This window comes from Molothrus ater, chromosome 1 (assembly GCF_012460135.2).
Source record: "Molothrus ater isolate BHLD 08-10-18 breed brown headed cowbird chromosome 1, BPBGC_Mater_1.1, whole genome shotgun sequence".
In the NCBI taxonomy this organism is placed as follows: Eukaryota; Metazoa; Chordata; class Aves; order Passeriformes; family Icteridae; genus Molothrus; species Molothrus ater.
Window position 1 is genome coordinate 129,818,605 of NC_050478.2, and position 15,586 is coordinate 129,834,190.

General features: G+C 40.8%; 1 protein-coding gene across 1 annotated transcript in view; it reads right to left on the reverse strand.

Annotated features, from left to right (window-relative positions):
• Window positions 1-15,586, reverse strand: part of VPS13B (vacuolar protein sorting 13 homolog B) — a 433,772-nt gene that overhangs the window by 4,955 nt on the left and 413,231 nt on the right. The window contains exons 57-61 of the mRNA XM_036379056.2: window positions 13,877-14,053; window positions 12,732-12,902; window positions 6,028-6,204; window positions 3,492-3,594; window positions 2,576-2,825 (exon numbers count right to left, since the gene is read on the reverse strand). Coding sequence (XP_036234949.1) covers window positions 2,576-2,825; window positions 3,492-3,594; window positions 6,028-6,204; window positions 12,732-12,902; window positions 13,877-14,053 — 878 coding nt within the window. The remainder of the gene's footprint in view (window positions 1-2,575; window positions 2,826-3,491; window positions 3,595-6,027; window positions 6,205-12,731; window positions 12,903-13,876; window positions 14,054-15,586) is intronic.

Below are 15,586 nucleotides of genomic sequence, written 5' to 3' on the forward strand. Positions count from 1 at the left end.
TAGCCTTGAAATTAAATGTTTCAATTTCTTGTATTATTCCTAGTATCTTTGACTAAACTAATCAGAAAAATAGACATAACTTATATTGGTAACATTAGCTCTGTTTTGCTAAACTCAGAATAAGAATCTGGTTGACCTGACTGGGCATTTTCCAGCTAAAAATTGAGGCCATCTTTGCAAATGCCATCATGCACAGACATGTCTGCACTTCAGCTGAGGACACCTTCAGTGCAACACAATGTCCTACTATTAATACTGAGGAGCTGTGCCTGTTTAGGCCTCACTCTGCAGCTTAGAGGCCACTCATCTTCGAGTCACAACTTGTTCCTCCTAAGGTTCTTTCTCCTAATCACATCTGAAGACTTTGTAGAAGCTCTTGTCAGGAAGCTGAAGGGAAGCTCTGGCTCCCATCAGCACCAGTGCTGCACGTGACAACACCCAGACCACAAATTCAGCTGCAGAAAGGAAATCACCAAGTATGAGATCTCCCAATCCACTAAAAAACCAGCAAATATTAATTACAAAACACTCTATGTAATTACTAAAACTGTATATGAAGCTTTTTGGAATCTTTTATTGTGTAGTTGCCTTAGCTGCCTTAACATAAAAAAATTAAAAATTTTTTATTCTCTATTTCTCTCAACTGCTCTTCCTCAGAGCACATTTCTTTAAATTTTTACAAGAATTTCAGTATCAGTATCTGCATTCTGAAGGAATGTTTTGCCAGGTCTGTTTTGTACAGCATCACTCAACTTTTGCTGTCTTGCCATCACTAACTTGGCTCCACGTGGGACACAGGCACTTTTCCCGTACATTTTCACTGTGTTCTCAAGAGGCTGCATCAGCAAAAGAGATGCTGGGCTCAAGGCTTACAGCTCCTAGAGCTGCATTGCTGCACCATTTGAGTAGGACTCCCAGATTTCCACCCAGAACTTCAGAAAAAAAGAGATGTATTTGGTCCAGTACCTCCAAAGGAGGATGTTATGAGCGCACGCGTGTGGAACATTGGACTCTGCATGTGCCATGCAGGGCTGCTCTGTGCATTCAGGGGCCCCACTTGCCCATAAATCCTACACATTCCCAGCTGTAGCAGCTGTGGGGACTAGAATTAGGCTCCCTGTCCCTCGCCTTCCCTTCTGCCAAACAGGCAGACCCTCTGCACCCCTCATCACCCACTTGCAGCAAGCTGCCTTTCCCCCACAGCAGCAGCCTTCTCCTTACCCCTCGGAAAACCAGATGCAAAGACAACACTCCAATCCAATAAAAAAGAGATCTGGGCTGGTGCTAAAGTTAGGATTAGGATAGGGTGAGTGTATCCAGTGCCTTAGTGAAAGCAATTTTCCTTCTTCTTCCCTCCAGGACACTAGCTCTGGACTGAGCAGGACAGTCTGGACTCTGACAGTCTGATGTGTGCCTCCACCAACCGCTCAGCACTCAGGGACAAAAAAAGCTGAGCTTTGCTCATTTGCTTCACAATTTAAGTAATCCCTCATGTAGCTTTGTGGTGAGAGAAGGCAACTTCAGTCAACAGTTCTCTGTGAGACTGAGGTTAGTGGAAAGACAATAAATATAAATAGAGAATTCAGCACTAAAGAAAGCTTTCACAAAAATACTCAAGTGCTGTCACGACACAGATGAAATCCTTGCTGAAATCAACAGCAAAACTCTTCACTGCCTTCAGCAAAGTTAAGATTTGACTGAAGGTGCTCCTACTTTTTGTCACACCTTATACTTCAGGGCTTTTATATGTTCTTTTTTTACATTTGAAACAGAAATTTCTGGTATAGCAGTCTATAAACTACCTGGCACACTTTTACAAAAACTGGGACATGCGTGTTCGTTTTTGAAATGCTCTCTCATATGATTCTACTTGAGAATTTAATACAATAAACATTGTTTCCCAAAAGTGTAAAAATATAACATTCTTCTGCCATTAAAAGAAGATAATTAATCCAAAAGACCTCAGTATTCAAATAGCTTAGACATCTTTCAACATGAAGATGAAGCGTTTATGCTCTTACTGGCAAACACTTGGTGCATCCAATCTCAGAGAGGGACTAATCCAATTTATAGCTAGCATTTGCAGAAGAAGGATGATCTAAGGAAGTAAATACAGCCAAACAAGACCACTGTGCTAGAAGAGACAAGATAAAAGCACACTGAAAGGAGCACCAGCACCACTGAACTGTTAACAGAATTCCCAGAAGAATAAAAGGAGCTGCTTTTGCTGGGACTTTGTAGGCACAGGGTGCAATGCTGACTTGCCAAACAGTGAACACCTCATGCATATGTAGCCATGAGAACCTTTTCAGAAAAGAGGTGATGCTTACCAAGAACTCAGACTTCCTCTACTTTTTCCCTCAGAAAATTTCTGTCATAGATATGGCATATCACAGTCATTAAGAGAAAGAAGGGAGGAGACACATTCACCCAAAGGGAGTCTAGGAGGGGCAGATCTCCTGGTTTGGCACTTCAGCCTCTGGCCTCCCAGCCCAGAGGTGAGTGCTCCCACTGCCAAAAGCACCAGCATCAGTGTAACTTTGTCTTTGAATGGAAAAGGTACTCCAGTCTTTACCTCCAAGTCAGAAGGCACTCTCTGTTGTTTTAGCTGCACCTTCAGCAGATCTTTTTGCTGATCATCTTCCAGACAATCGATTTCAGTCACGGGGAAGGCCTGCTGCTGTGTGTCTTCGCTGATGCTCACGACAAAGAGCACCTCTGAGGTGAGCAGCAAGCAGCCTTCATGCTGCTGGCCTGATCCGCTCACAATCATGACATCTAAGGCCATATGAACCTCTGGCCTTCCCAGAGATTGCAGCATTTTCCTGCATTATCAGGTTAAAAAAAGGCAAATAAAAGACAAAAAAAGAACTCGTTAGTGTAGTGCATTGGATCCTCCAGGGCTTATTCTGATCACTGTTTTTACTTAAGCCTGTAGCTATCACCTACGGATGTAAAATAAGCCAGGCAGTGTACTCCAGAACTCCATTACTGAAAGATGTAAGACTTCAGATTTAAAGAATGAATGTGAAATTGTTACTTATCAAAACCCCTCAATCACTCACCACATAATTGGCCTAATATCTGTGCTAGGTTAGCCTATTTCCCATCCTATTTCCTTGATAATAGAAAAATTACCCTGAGAAGTGGCTTAGAAATTCAGTGCAGAAAATAAAGCTATCTTCACTAACAGCTGTTTCTGGAGATGTGCAGTGTTTTTCTTGGGCTCAGTGCAATGATAAAATAAGTAAGAACTCACTGAATACCATTAAATAAAGATCAGCTCTGTAGTTTCAAAGCTGGATGCAGATCAGCAGCCCATCATTTGCAGATTGGGTTTCTATGCACTACCTTTGTGTTTAGTGTTCCTAAACAAACTGCCATAACTCAGCCTTTCCTAGGGAAGCTTTTCCTGTTAACTTGACCAGAGGCCAGGAGCTATTAATAAACAATGTGGATGTAGAAATGAGCAATTGTCTAAATAATGTTACCAGACATATTTGACGTGGCTGTTTGGAGCCTGCTCAACATGTTGATCACTTGGATGAGAGCGCTGCTTGGGAAGCTGAGAAAGTCCAGCTCCATGCAAAATACCTGCGGGTGAGAGAATTCAGGTTTTTTAGTGCTTGTTTTCTACAACGCAGTTCTGTGTTGCAGTGATGTCATCTGTTTAAAGCAGTTCATAAAACAGTGCAGATCCAAAATGATGTCACATCTCTGGAAGCTGTAGTCAAGATAATTCATTAAATATTACAATGCAAGAGTTGTGCACTTAACCCCCATGATCTCGCTTTAGCAAGAAACAAAAAAACCCCCACTGTGTGTTCCATGAATCAGCTCTACACTTGCAATCAAGAGAAACATAACACTCCTGAGAGCCATCACTTCAGAGCAGGATCAGACACATCACTTAGGATTTATGGAGAAAAAATCAAGACCATTGTTAACTTTCTTGCTTAATATTAAAATACTTTCATATACGTGTCACAATTGGTAGAAATTAGAAGGCAAGTTTGCCTAGATACTGCATTTAAATGCTCAGTTACTTAATCCAGCTGTTAAACACATATCCATGTACATTTATGAGATCTCCTGGGGCACCTGGTTTATTATGAATTCTTCTTAGTGCCAGCCCAGAATGGAGATTACAAGCAGCAGTTAAGCAGGTTTCTAAAGAGACTCTCCAGAGCTGAAGACGGTACAGTATGTATGATTTTAGATGGCCTGTAAACATTCAATGATGAGGTATGGTCACCAGAAAGAATGCGTGGGATGCAAAAAAATTCACAAATTAACTAGTTTTAAAAATTTTTACATGACAGACGTGGAGTAGGTTATGCAGCAAGCACTAGTGTTACATGGTTTGGTGCAAAGTTACTCTTTTACAAATGTACTTTACAAATAAATTAAGAGATTTTCTTTTGTCTAAGCATTCCAAAGGCATAAGGGTGTCAATAACTTAGATTCCCTCTTACACAATGGATAATAATTTAAACAAAACATCAGCAATGAAAAAAACCCTTTAATTTTTAGCACACATGTTGATGGTAATACTTAAAAGCAGCATCCCAATTGTAACAGTTGGCTTACCAAGGTTCTCAGCATTATGTGAGTGAAAATGTTATTTACAGATGGAGACAGAGAGAACATGTGTTTATTTCTGTGTGGTCCTCCACCCCTAGGTCTCCCCCAAGAGGCACAGTCCCACTTCCAATCCAGTCGTGGGTAAGAGTTACTTGAACTCTTGTGTATTTTCCTCTCACGCACTGTCAACTATTATTGATATAGTTTTATGTTTTTTCCTGGCTAACTCTTTTTGTCATGGTCATGGAAAACATGATGTCTTATATACCATATCTGCAATGAAAAGTGTCCCTCTACTACTATGAGTTTCTTGACAAAAACAGCAGCAGAATTAAAACTAGAAATAATAATGTCCTGGGCAGCAAAGCCAACACAGAGACAGCCAACAACAGAAAAAACCTTCTGATTTTGCTGATATGGGTTTTACACCTAAGGGGTGTATGATTCAGGAGAACAGTTATTATTTATGATCATACAAACAAGATAAAGTTGATTTGAAAGAATTCTAATAATTGTTTCATTATTTCTTTTACTGGATGGAATGAGCTGTGGGTGTTGTGGGAAGCATCCTAACCTTAAGCTCTACGAGAACTACTTGTATTTTAGTTACCACAACAAGCATAAATATTGCTAGTGATTAAAGGCATAAATATTCAAGGTTTGTCTGGTATAATTAGTGAGGTGGAATTATTGACACATTGTCTTTCTATCAGTATCCTGCTTCTTTTCCCTGACTCCCTCCAACTATCATTTCTTCTTAAATATTCAAGCTGAAAGTGATTTATTGATACTGGAGACAATTAAATTAGTGTATTTTGATATTTTTATCTTTTACACTTTTTGTTTGTCCAGAATTGTTCCCATCAATTTGAAAGGATTTAGCACCAGTGCCATTAAGTGCCCAGTCCAGCTGGAAACCCCACCTCTGGTTGCTCTAAGGTTACCCATGTATCTGAAAACAGGACTGTCTTCTTGTGAAGCTTCAGTTTAAAGGGGATGCTCCTACTACATGACTCACTTCTTTCTCCCAAGAATGTAACTCACTCTTTGTGTAGAGATAGCCCAACTCTTTCCCTGCCATAACAAAGCAATCTCAAAATAATGCTCTAATTGGACATAGTGTTGCTCTAATCCTTTTATGTCAAAAACTATTTTTCAAGCACATATGTTTCTGTAACTAATTCTACTGTATTCCAAGAATTACTTCATGCTTTCTGCATTCTCTGTTTCTGTGGCTGTGCATCACTGATCAGTAACACAAGAGAGAAGCACAACACGATGGCGTTTCAGAAAAGCAGCAGAGCATTTGTAAGTACTTAGCCATGGCATTTCTAAACCTTTCTCTAAGTCACACAGTACTGAGCTGGATAAATAAGACATAGCAGGTTGTATCTGAATAACATTTTAAAATTTAAATGGAGGTGTTGGAAATATGAAACTCACCGTAACCTGTCTGGGAGACGAGCTCAGCTGCCCCTCCAATGGGCTTTGTGAAGATGCCCATGATTCCCTTCCCCACACCCGAGATGACCCCTCTGGCTTTATGCCCAGCAGAAGCTTGGGCCTCAGATACTCGCTGAAAATTCCGCATCGGCTGATCCACAATCCCAGCAATTGCACCTGAAAAAACAAGAGTCTCCAGTAAGTAGTGAAGATAAATATTCTGGAATAAGAGGAAATCTTACTACTGGACCTGAATATTGTTTGGATTCGAGACTGTACCCCATTCTTATACAGCTATTTAGCATTTGACCAATTAGGTAAACACTATCTAGCTTCAGTTAAGATCTAACCTTTTTTTTTTTAACATTTAGATCACCTAACCTTACAGTGTGTTTTCTTCTTTTGACTACTTATGCTAAATGCTTTTGCTGAGTTCATTTAGTTTGGCTCATTCTGTGCCATAATTCTGAAAATGCTGGGCTAGGAATAAAATCCTCCAGTTTTAGACAGCTAGAGCTGCTATGGAAATGAGATTTTCACCTAAGTGCAAGATTGACTTCATGAGAATAAAAATTGTTTGTATTCAATAGATCATTTTTATATCCTCTTCCACTGCCAGAAATGTTCATAAGCTAATGCAACTTTTGATATATGACTAAGATTAGCAGAATTAGACTTTGAGACTTTTTGTTACTTTTTTGTGAAAACCATCATATTTTACTTTAATGTGCATGGGTCAAACTTTTACAAGTGACATAGTGACCTTCCCAGCTTTTAGTATCAACAGAGAACTTCAACTTAAATCTTCCTAAATGTAAACAGGTATGTGAGGTGGTACATTTCTTTGATCTTGAGTTTATGCTAGCCACTTAACCACAGACATGTCTCTAGTAGTTGTAATTTTGACAGATAAGCTATTTGGAGATTGCTACGGGTACAAGGATTGGACAAAGCCACAGCAGTCTTCCCGACTCCAGGTGCTTTGCTCAGTGAAAAGCAAGTCTGCAGGCTTCTTGGTCAGGTCTCAGTTTGCACCTGCAGCTGCAAATACCAAGATAAAAAAATTATTTGAGGAGTAGGATTGAGTGTCACTCTGGTTACTAGGCATTTTCACCTCAACCTAGACATCTTTGAAAGTTCTGCTTTGTAAGTGGAAGGAAATCCAGGCATAATTCCACAGATTCGGACAATCGCAACCGAGGTATTTGGCCCCATGTGTTTACCAGCGTGACGTGCACTAGGCAGTGAGCTGCTAACTGGTCTTCAGATGGTTTTAGTTACTGTCACTGGATAAATAAAGAAATTGCTGACTTTAAACAACAAGAACTAATATAGTATTTGTGCACAGTCACTGTCCAAAGAAAAGAAGAGGATGAGAAGTAGGCATCCCCCATAAATGCCTTCCTCTCCTCTTAGAGAGAATTCTCCCAAAATCTGTAGCACTAGCCTTTTGACAAATGTATAGTATTTCCACAGAAAATGCTGGTCTGTCTTTGAAGTGATGCCTGGTTTTAATTGAGGTCACTCACTGAAGCTGAGTGTGCAGCTGAACATTCACCTTTTGTACCACAAAGGCCACAAAGCTTTTTCCTTAATGCCATGCCATTGAAATGATACAATTTTCAATTCATAACTACTTACCAGCTGTTCCTGCTGCTTGACTAAAATAAAATCTCAACACCACATTAGACAATTGGGATTGTTTGTCCAGTCTTTTGTGCAATTGGGATGCAATTGAAGACATAAAACAATACTTGGTGTCGTCCTAAGTTACAGTATTATACTATCCTGTGACCTCCTTCACCCTATCTATTGAGGTCATCCACAACAACTGCACTTTCAGAACAGAAGTTATTGCCTTATAAAATGTAATCCACCTAAGTCCTAGCACTAGTAAATTATTTACTGCAATATACTTGGGCAAAGTTTTAAGGTAATAATAAGAGCCTACTGCAAAGGACCTGTGGTATGCTCCAGGCACTCCTCAGCTAGAATTAGGCTCCAAGGACAAGGAAACAGAATGGAAACTGCTGTGACTGTGTTAAATAAGAATATTTATGTAATGCCCCAAATAATCTATAGCTTAATTAGCCAGTTTTTAGTAATTCCACACTTTCTGTTACTCTGGCATTTTATGCATGCTCTGAACTTCTCTGTGAAGACACTGCCCTTTTGTATCTCAAATCCTTTTGCAAGTCTTGTTGTTCTACCTGCAAAAAATATACCAAATGATCTTCTCTTCCTCTGTAATTCCTTATCTTGAATTGCAACTCACTGCCATAACTCATTTATGTACAGTGGCCATGCCCACAAATCACAAAATAAACTAAACCTTACTCCTTTCACTGAGGAGTGGCTGGTCCTAGCACCCTTGTGTGGGGAATCCAGATCTGTGCAGCTCCTTTCCTGTGTGCAGCATGTGTGAGCAAAGGAAACAGACAGAGACCAAAGCCTGAGCAACCTCAAAACCCAGCAACAGCGAGAGAGTGGTAACACACACGTGAGGCTCAGGGCACTTCTCACACCAGAAACTGTGCAAAGTACATCTTCCTATGCCCCTGTGGCTTCTTGTGTTCTAACAAAGTTCTTGGCAGGAGCACCATGAGGGATGGACTTACCACAGAAAGTCTCTCCCCGCCAGATTTCAGTAGGGTATCAGGAAAGCACAGCATGGAACCACATGTAGTGGTTCCTCCCTTCCCACTCTTGTTCTCTCTCACATGGTGTCCTACTGCTGTCCCTGTCCTTTCCCTGTAATGTCCCTTGACCAGTATTTTTTTAATTAAATGAAACCATTCTCCATTTTTCTTTTTTTTTTTCCTTGCCCTAAGCATTTGATTTTATATGCATGTCCACATATGTACACACAGATTATGCATGTATAAAGAAAACCTCAATAAAATTAAACACCAAAGCAACAAAACAAAAACATATTCTTCCATTACTGGACCAAAGAGGTTCCAGCAACAACATAACATCTGCTAAACATCAGATGGGGTGCACTCTGGTTAATACATGTTGCTCAGTAACAATAAAAGAAGTTACTTTGATAGCTACAAAATTCAGATAGTTCAGAGTATATCACTGGATTACTTCAAGAAGAATCTGATTACGGGCAGCAACTGGTTCACGTGCAGACTGACAAAGTTGGGTGAACGTAGCACAGCTTACGGCCTTGGCAAAACTCGGATTGCTTGTGACAAACTCTTTCAGAGCAAGACATAATTGGAAAAAATCCCCCACTGAGAGAAACTGGCCATGCTTTGCCATGAGGCTGGAAGCTGCCCAAGCTGAAGCCATTTTGCTTCCTTTTCTCTGTTGTCTTTCAGGACTGCCTCAAGTGTTTCACACCAAAAACAGGGCTGAAGCATAATCTCATCACAGCAAACCACATAAAAATACAGCTCAAAGGAAAAAGCACCTGTTGCCATGCATTGATGTAGTTGCACAGTTAGTGTGTGGAATAGCACACAATTTCAGGATTAGCACTGGCTTGTGCTATCTTGTGTTGTAGATAGGCAAATATAGAGTGGCCCTGACTCAGTGATAGTGTACAGCAAGAACAGCTACCACCACGTGTAATAACAAAAATCTGAGCTTCTGAAATCCAGGCTTTGCCTTCTCTACCAGGATAGTTACACTGTCAGGCAATATGAGTCAATCCACTTCCCCAAAAGCACGAAGGAGTAACTGAAATGTTGAGCACTTCTGCCATTGTAAAAAATAGCTTTCTGACTAGTTGTCATCTTTTTGGTTATTTAGATATGCTCAACTTCCTAAAGGCAGCCACTTCAATGTAATATTTTTCACTAGGACCAGCAGTTGAAAATACAGCCGATAGTTTCAATAGTCTCTTTTACATGCTAAAAGTTAATATTTAAATTTGACCCTGTCACACAAAATGCAAAAGATAGTTCCTCAGTGAGGAGTCAATCACTTAAATATTTTACCAAAAATTTCACTGCATTTTTGCCTAAACATATAAGAGGAAAAAACACACCTATCATAAGCTGTTGCTTCTTTTCACGCACAAGTGTTACTAAAATGACCCAGAAATCTCCCTCAAATTAGAAAAGAAGACAACAGCTGGCCAAAGATAACAATCAAATCAAACAACACCCTGACAGTGCTTGAGTCATTTAAAATGAGACAGGACAAAGCACTTAAGAATGTACCACAGGGAACAACTTGCACTGAGGAGGAGACGAGAGTACATGATTTTGGCCCCGATTCAGCAAAGCTCTTAAGCACATGCTTAAGTGCTCTGCTGAATCAGGGCCACTGTGAGCCAGATCTTCACAAAAATCAGAAAGGCACCTCTACTTTCTGGGTAGAGACCACTACACACCGATGAACTGAGGACTCTAACATGACTTCACCTAGGCACAAAATCTACATTTGCCATTGTTTTAGCTGCCTGCATGGGTCAGACGGCTTACGAACACGAGCGTGACTATTGTAGAAATCTCCTTCACACTCTTCAATTTTACAATTAGAAAGTCACAGAAACTACGGCTTCAAATAGTCGTGCTGTCTGCATTTCTGTGCTCATCAAACTTTTCATCCTTGCAAAGGAAAAGAACTGCAGCTTCACTTTGCTATGTATGAATAACCATAAGTGTTTTTAGAGTAAGCATGTTCACGTTTATTCTGTACGCGCTGGGGAAAAAAAGCAGCACAGTGATACCGTCCCTTCAACTACAACTGGTTTTATTTTATATTGGTTTTTTTTTTGGGAAGCCACAATATTCTTTACACTAAAGACAGGACAGCAGCAGCTTTCTGACATGTTTGTAGAAATTGAAACATAGGTCTATTCATAATTTAGGCGTTGACACAATTCATATGAATTCTGCTGCCTAAACAGAGCAAACATGCTTTTTAAAAATCAAGTTTAATTAAAAAAACTGATACAAAGTAAGTGGAATATTTCTGATTTCTCCCTTATTGAGAGTTCCATACTTGTCACATCCAGCTTTACAGTAACTGTAGCTATTTATCTGGGTGTTTCACTGACTCCACTGCTAAGAAAAGAGGCAGTTAGCAGGGAGCGATTGCTAAACAGTAACAGCGGGAATAAAAACAAGACCCTAGCTTGTGGAGGAGCACTGTTTAAATGCTAATATGAAGCTGTAGGTTTCTAACACGAAGTCTGATTTCTTAGGAAATCAGGGACACTGGAATTCTAGCTCTATTTTTTGTTTTGCTTTTAACTCGGGTGTACTGCCGCAAACCACAGAATCCTTGCGTGCGGGGAGGTGCAGGAATGGCGTATTTGTGCATGTATGTGAGGAGCTCCCAGCTTTCCTGAACTGCAAAAACTTTGCCTTGATACAGCCAAAGCTACATTTTTTTTGCTCTTTACTTCAGGCTGTACAGCTGATGTTTTTAGCTCTGAAGGGCTCTGGTGTGTCAGTGAAGGAGATATAGACACCATGTTACCTTGATGTTTAATTAATAACTGAGCCAAGATCACCAAACCGTTTCACCAGCACATATACACCAGGCTGACACAGTGCTTCTAAAAGTATAATCTTTCATCCAGCAACTCAACCTGACTGCCCTTAGCCCAATAAAACAAGAGGGAAAAATAAAACCTCCTCCAAACTGCCTTTGATTTGCAACACCAGTAACAGCTTACTATTGGGACAGTGGCTACTAATATATGAAATTTCTCCTTTATGCACATTTCTCCCAGGACACTTGCTTGCTGGTTTACAGGCATTATCAAATGGCAGTGCTTCACATAATCTAATGTTATTGCTTAAAATAATTCCCAGCAATTTAACCCGAAGCTGTAACATTTTTACCACTTCCTCTTTGGGGCTTTCAGGGTTGCGGTTGCAAATTTAGGAGTTGTGTACACTACTGAAGATTAGGAAACAGGACAAATCCTTTCAAGCTTCAGCTCTTCTAACCTTTTGCACTGGACTGCTTTTGGTCACTTTGATCTCTAAGAGATTCATACTGTTTAATACATACTGAGGAACTCTGCCAAACAATACAGTTCTGCATTCCTTTGCTGTGTGACAAGTCGAAGTAACCTAGAAAATCCAGCCCCTTACTGCAAAACTTCTTGCAGAGAATTTTTCCACTGTGGGTTAGTTTTCAAAATTTTAGGTGCTATTTTGAAATGGAGAGAGTAATCTTCACTTCTAACCAAGCCACTCAGCTGCTTGATGAATAGAATTACACTGAATCAGGACGATCTGGGTCTCTTTGTAAAAGCAGAATTCCTCATCAAAGCTTACTTAACATCTGCACTAAGTTGAAGTGGTTTTCAAACAAACCCAAGAATCTCTGATATCTACAGTGCTGCAAAAACAAGCAGGTTCAGAAGGCAATCCTATAATTCATCGGAAAGTAAACATCAGCATGATGACGTCTTCGTGTTGAATTAGTTACAAGTCACGCTGCCCGATGCAGAATTATTCTTTTTTTCCCGCTTAGATCTACATCATGTACGAAATATTATTTCACAAAGTGCAAACCCATTCTATATCTGCAATTATTTTATCAGCAAAAATCATACACAAAAGTTAGAAAATCTTGATAAACAGTATCTAATATACATACTGTGAGGCTTTGTCACAAGAAGACACCAAATCCCCAGAATTTGAAATTATAACTCACAGTTAGAAAAGGCTAGTGAGCAGATTAGAAAACAGTATTATCGCTTAACTTGATATTTAATAGTACATTACCTAGAAGGCTAATGCCTAAACGAGAGAGCCCCTGTCTCAGTCCTTCTCCCAGGCTCTCTGGAAGCTGCCTTCTCCATTCTTCTTGTCTGTTGTAATGCTCCTCATCCAGTGACAGCCTATCCATATTCCGAGCAAGACTTGTTGCCAGATTGGTAATTGACGTCAGTGTACCTAAATGCATGGAGATATACATTTGGGTCTGGATCAAAATGCTTTAATTTAAAACACGGAGACATTGTATGCCTCAGTGCAATGCTGAGCTTATGAGCAGAGCAGCAAGTCAAGTGAACAGTCACCCATGTGTAACATGCTTTACTATTTGTTAAGCATCACCACGCTGCTGTTATGGCCCGTGTCACGCCTTTTACATTAGCCTGCTCCAGGTTGCCTGGTCGGTGGCAACAGAAACTCATCTGAACATCCTTCTCCAGTTCCCCTGTGGAAGGCCAATCTAAATGGAGAGGGGGGTGATGGAAAGGTAAACAAATATTTACAGAAGGAGCCGTGAGGCCGCGTCCTGCGGGAGGCAGGAGCGGAGGCTCGGAGTAGCAGCCAGGGCAGCCGCTGTGTCTGTGCAGCAGCTGGAGCCACGCGATGGCACTGTTTGTACAGGCTTTGCAAGGGAAGAGCTCCTCCTGTTCCCATGGCAGGCCAGCCCCACTGTCAAATCCCATCCACGGACTCACACAGTTATGACAACTGTATCTACTTCTTTTTTTTTTTTTTTTTTTAAATAAAAAATATGACGAGGCGACTGAGTGTAGAATTTCTGATGGCTAGCAGAAGTGCAGAACACCTTTAATACTTCTGCAGTTATCATATGAAATACTTGCTGAGTGAATATCTATTTCCCACTGGGAGGTTTAAAATTCTGAAGTTTCTGAAACATTCTCATGCACTGCAGTAAAGTGGTGATCTGTTTAGTACATGAGACATTGCATGTGAGCTTATTACATACACTCTAAGCTTAGCTAAACAGGAACTGTTTGGTTTTTGAGCCCTGGTACCAGGAATTTCAACTAGCACAGAGCAGCACAAGACAAGGCAGGGCCAGGAGACTGAAGGATGGACAGATTTTATTGCTTAAAACTTTAACAATGCATGACAACAAAGCAGTAGTTGGAGTAATAAAGTGAAAGCTCTACCTTTGGAAATGTGTTTTACAAATGATGTTGTTCCTCTGGAAACTCCACTGACAAATGCTCCTGGGCCTCTGGTCAGTCCTTCATAGGGGAGCCTAAAGAAATCAGCTATGCCATTCCCTATGCTTCTCACCAGACTAGCTGGGCTTCCAAGAATTTCCAATGATCCAACAACCCAGCCTGTGTGGAGAAACAAGACACATGTTACAGCTGCAAAAACTGCAGAAGCAGCAGTTGTGAAAAGGTTATTCCTTAATTATCTTTTTCACACTAGAATTCATTGCATTATGAACTTCCTTTGAGCAAAACACAGGAAATAACTCATCCACTATGAATTCAGAAATGGCAATCTTTCATACTTCGTAAATCAAAGAAATCCTTTTGGCAAACTCACAAATAGCTTTAGAATTACTTCCTTCCAGGAGCTTCCCGTATTTCTGCTAAAAGTGTGTGAGGGAGGCGGATGCGAGAGCCTCACAGCTACAGAGGAATGGACTGCAAGCTCAGATGCTTGGGTTGGTTTTAGACACTATAAGGCAGCGTTGTGATTTCACGTCCTTATGTGATAGAATTGTGACAGGGAGTTTACACTGATACAATGTACTGCTTTACGGGAGTGTGCAGGTCAATTGCTTGATGGAGTGTTAGGAAAAGGGATGCAGATTTTTGACAAGTGCTTAAGAAGTTATTTTAAATCCACCCCAACCCTTCTAAGCTGATCATTTTCTTTCAGAGTGCAGTGAAAGCCAGACAAATGTCTTCTGCTCAGTACAGTTGTGTAAACAGCAATGACATCTACATGCTGATTAGGTTACTCATAGGGGAGTATTCCTTATGCATATCCCAGGAGAAGTATCTGCAGATCTGGTTTCCTATATAAACGCAGGGTTGCCAGCAGCTTGCTGGATGGCTGAGCATGCAGCAATCTGTTGCTGGAAAGCTATTTGCAGGTCTTGTCTTTCTCAGGCTGGTAGGCAGCAGATTTATTAGGGAAACAGTGCTGCATAACTCTTTTTTTGGCAGCCCAGAGAGAGCAATTCAGAAATGGCAATAAATGTGAAACAGGAACTGTTTGGTCTTTGAGCCCTGGTACCACGAATTTCAGCTGGCACTGTCAGAGTGCACAAGGTGTGACAGGGCCAGGAGACTGAAGGATGGACAGACTGGCCTCCTGCTCTCCCATGAGGGCCCTTGATCTGTGCTCTGCCCTCCTCATTCCCATCTCATCATTGAAAACTCCTGCTATCCAGATGCTTTTCTTGTTTTCTTTTAACCCCTCCCAGTCATTCCTGTGGAAGGCTGAATCATGAAACCAAACAGAAGAGAAAATGTTACTCATATGAAATGAATTAATCTCATACTATCATTCTAAGCTCCCGGAAAATCTATTATTCTTGTTGAATCTGTCCCACATTTCAGTTCTGGCAGGTTGAGAACTCCAGTACTTGTCATATGAAAAGCAGGAACCAGAGTGGACATAAGAGAGAGGGTGGGATGGACTACAAAAACAAAACCCAAGTGCTACTGGCAATTCAATGAACAGAGCAGCAACACATATTGTGCCCCTGCTGTCCTGGAAAGGAGCATCCCCTGGCAGTCCCTTCCTGCCAGGACCAGGGGAAGCCAGAACTCCAGGCTGGGTCTGCAATTCCCTCGCTGCAGGATTTTTAATAAATTACCTTTGCCACTGTGTGAAGTGCTGAAAAGCCCGAG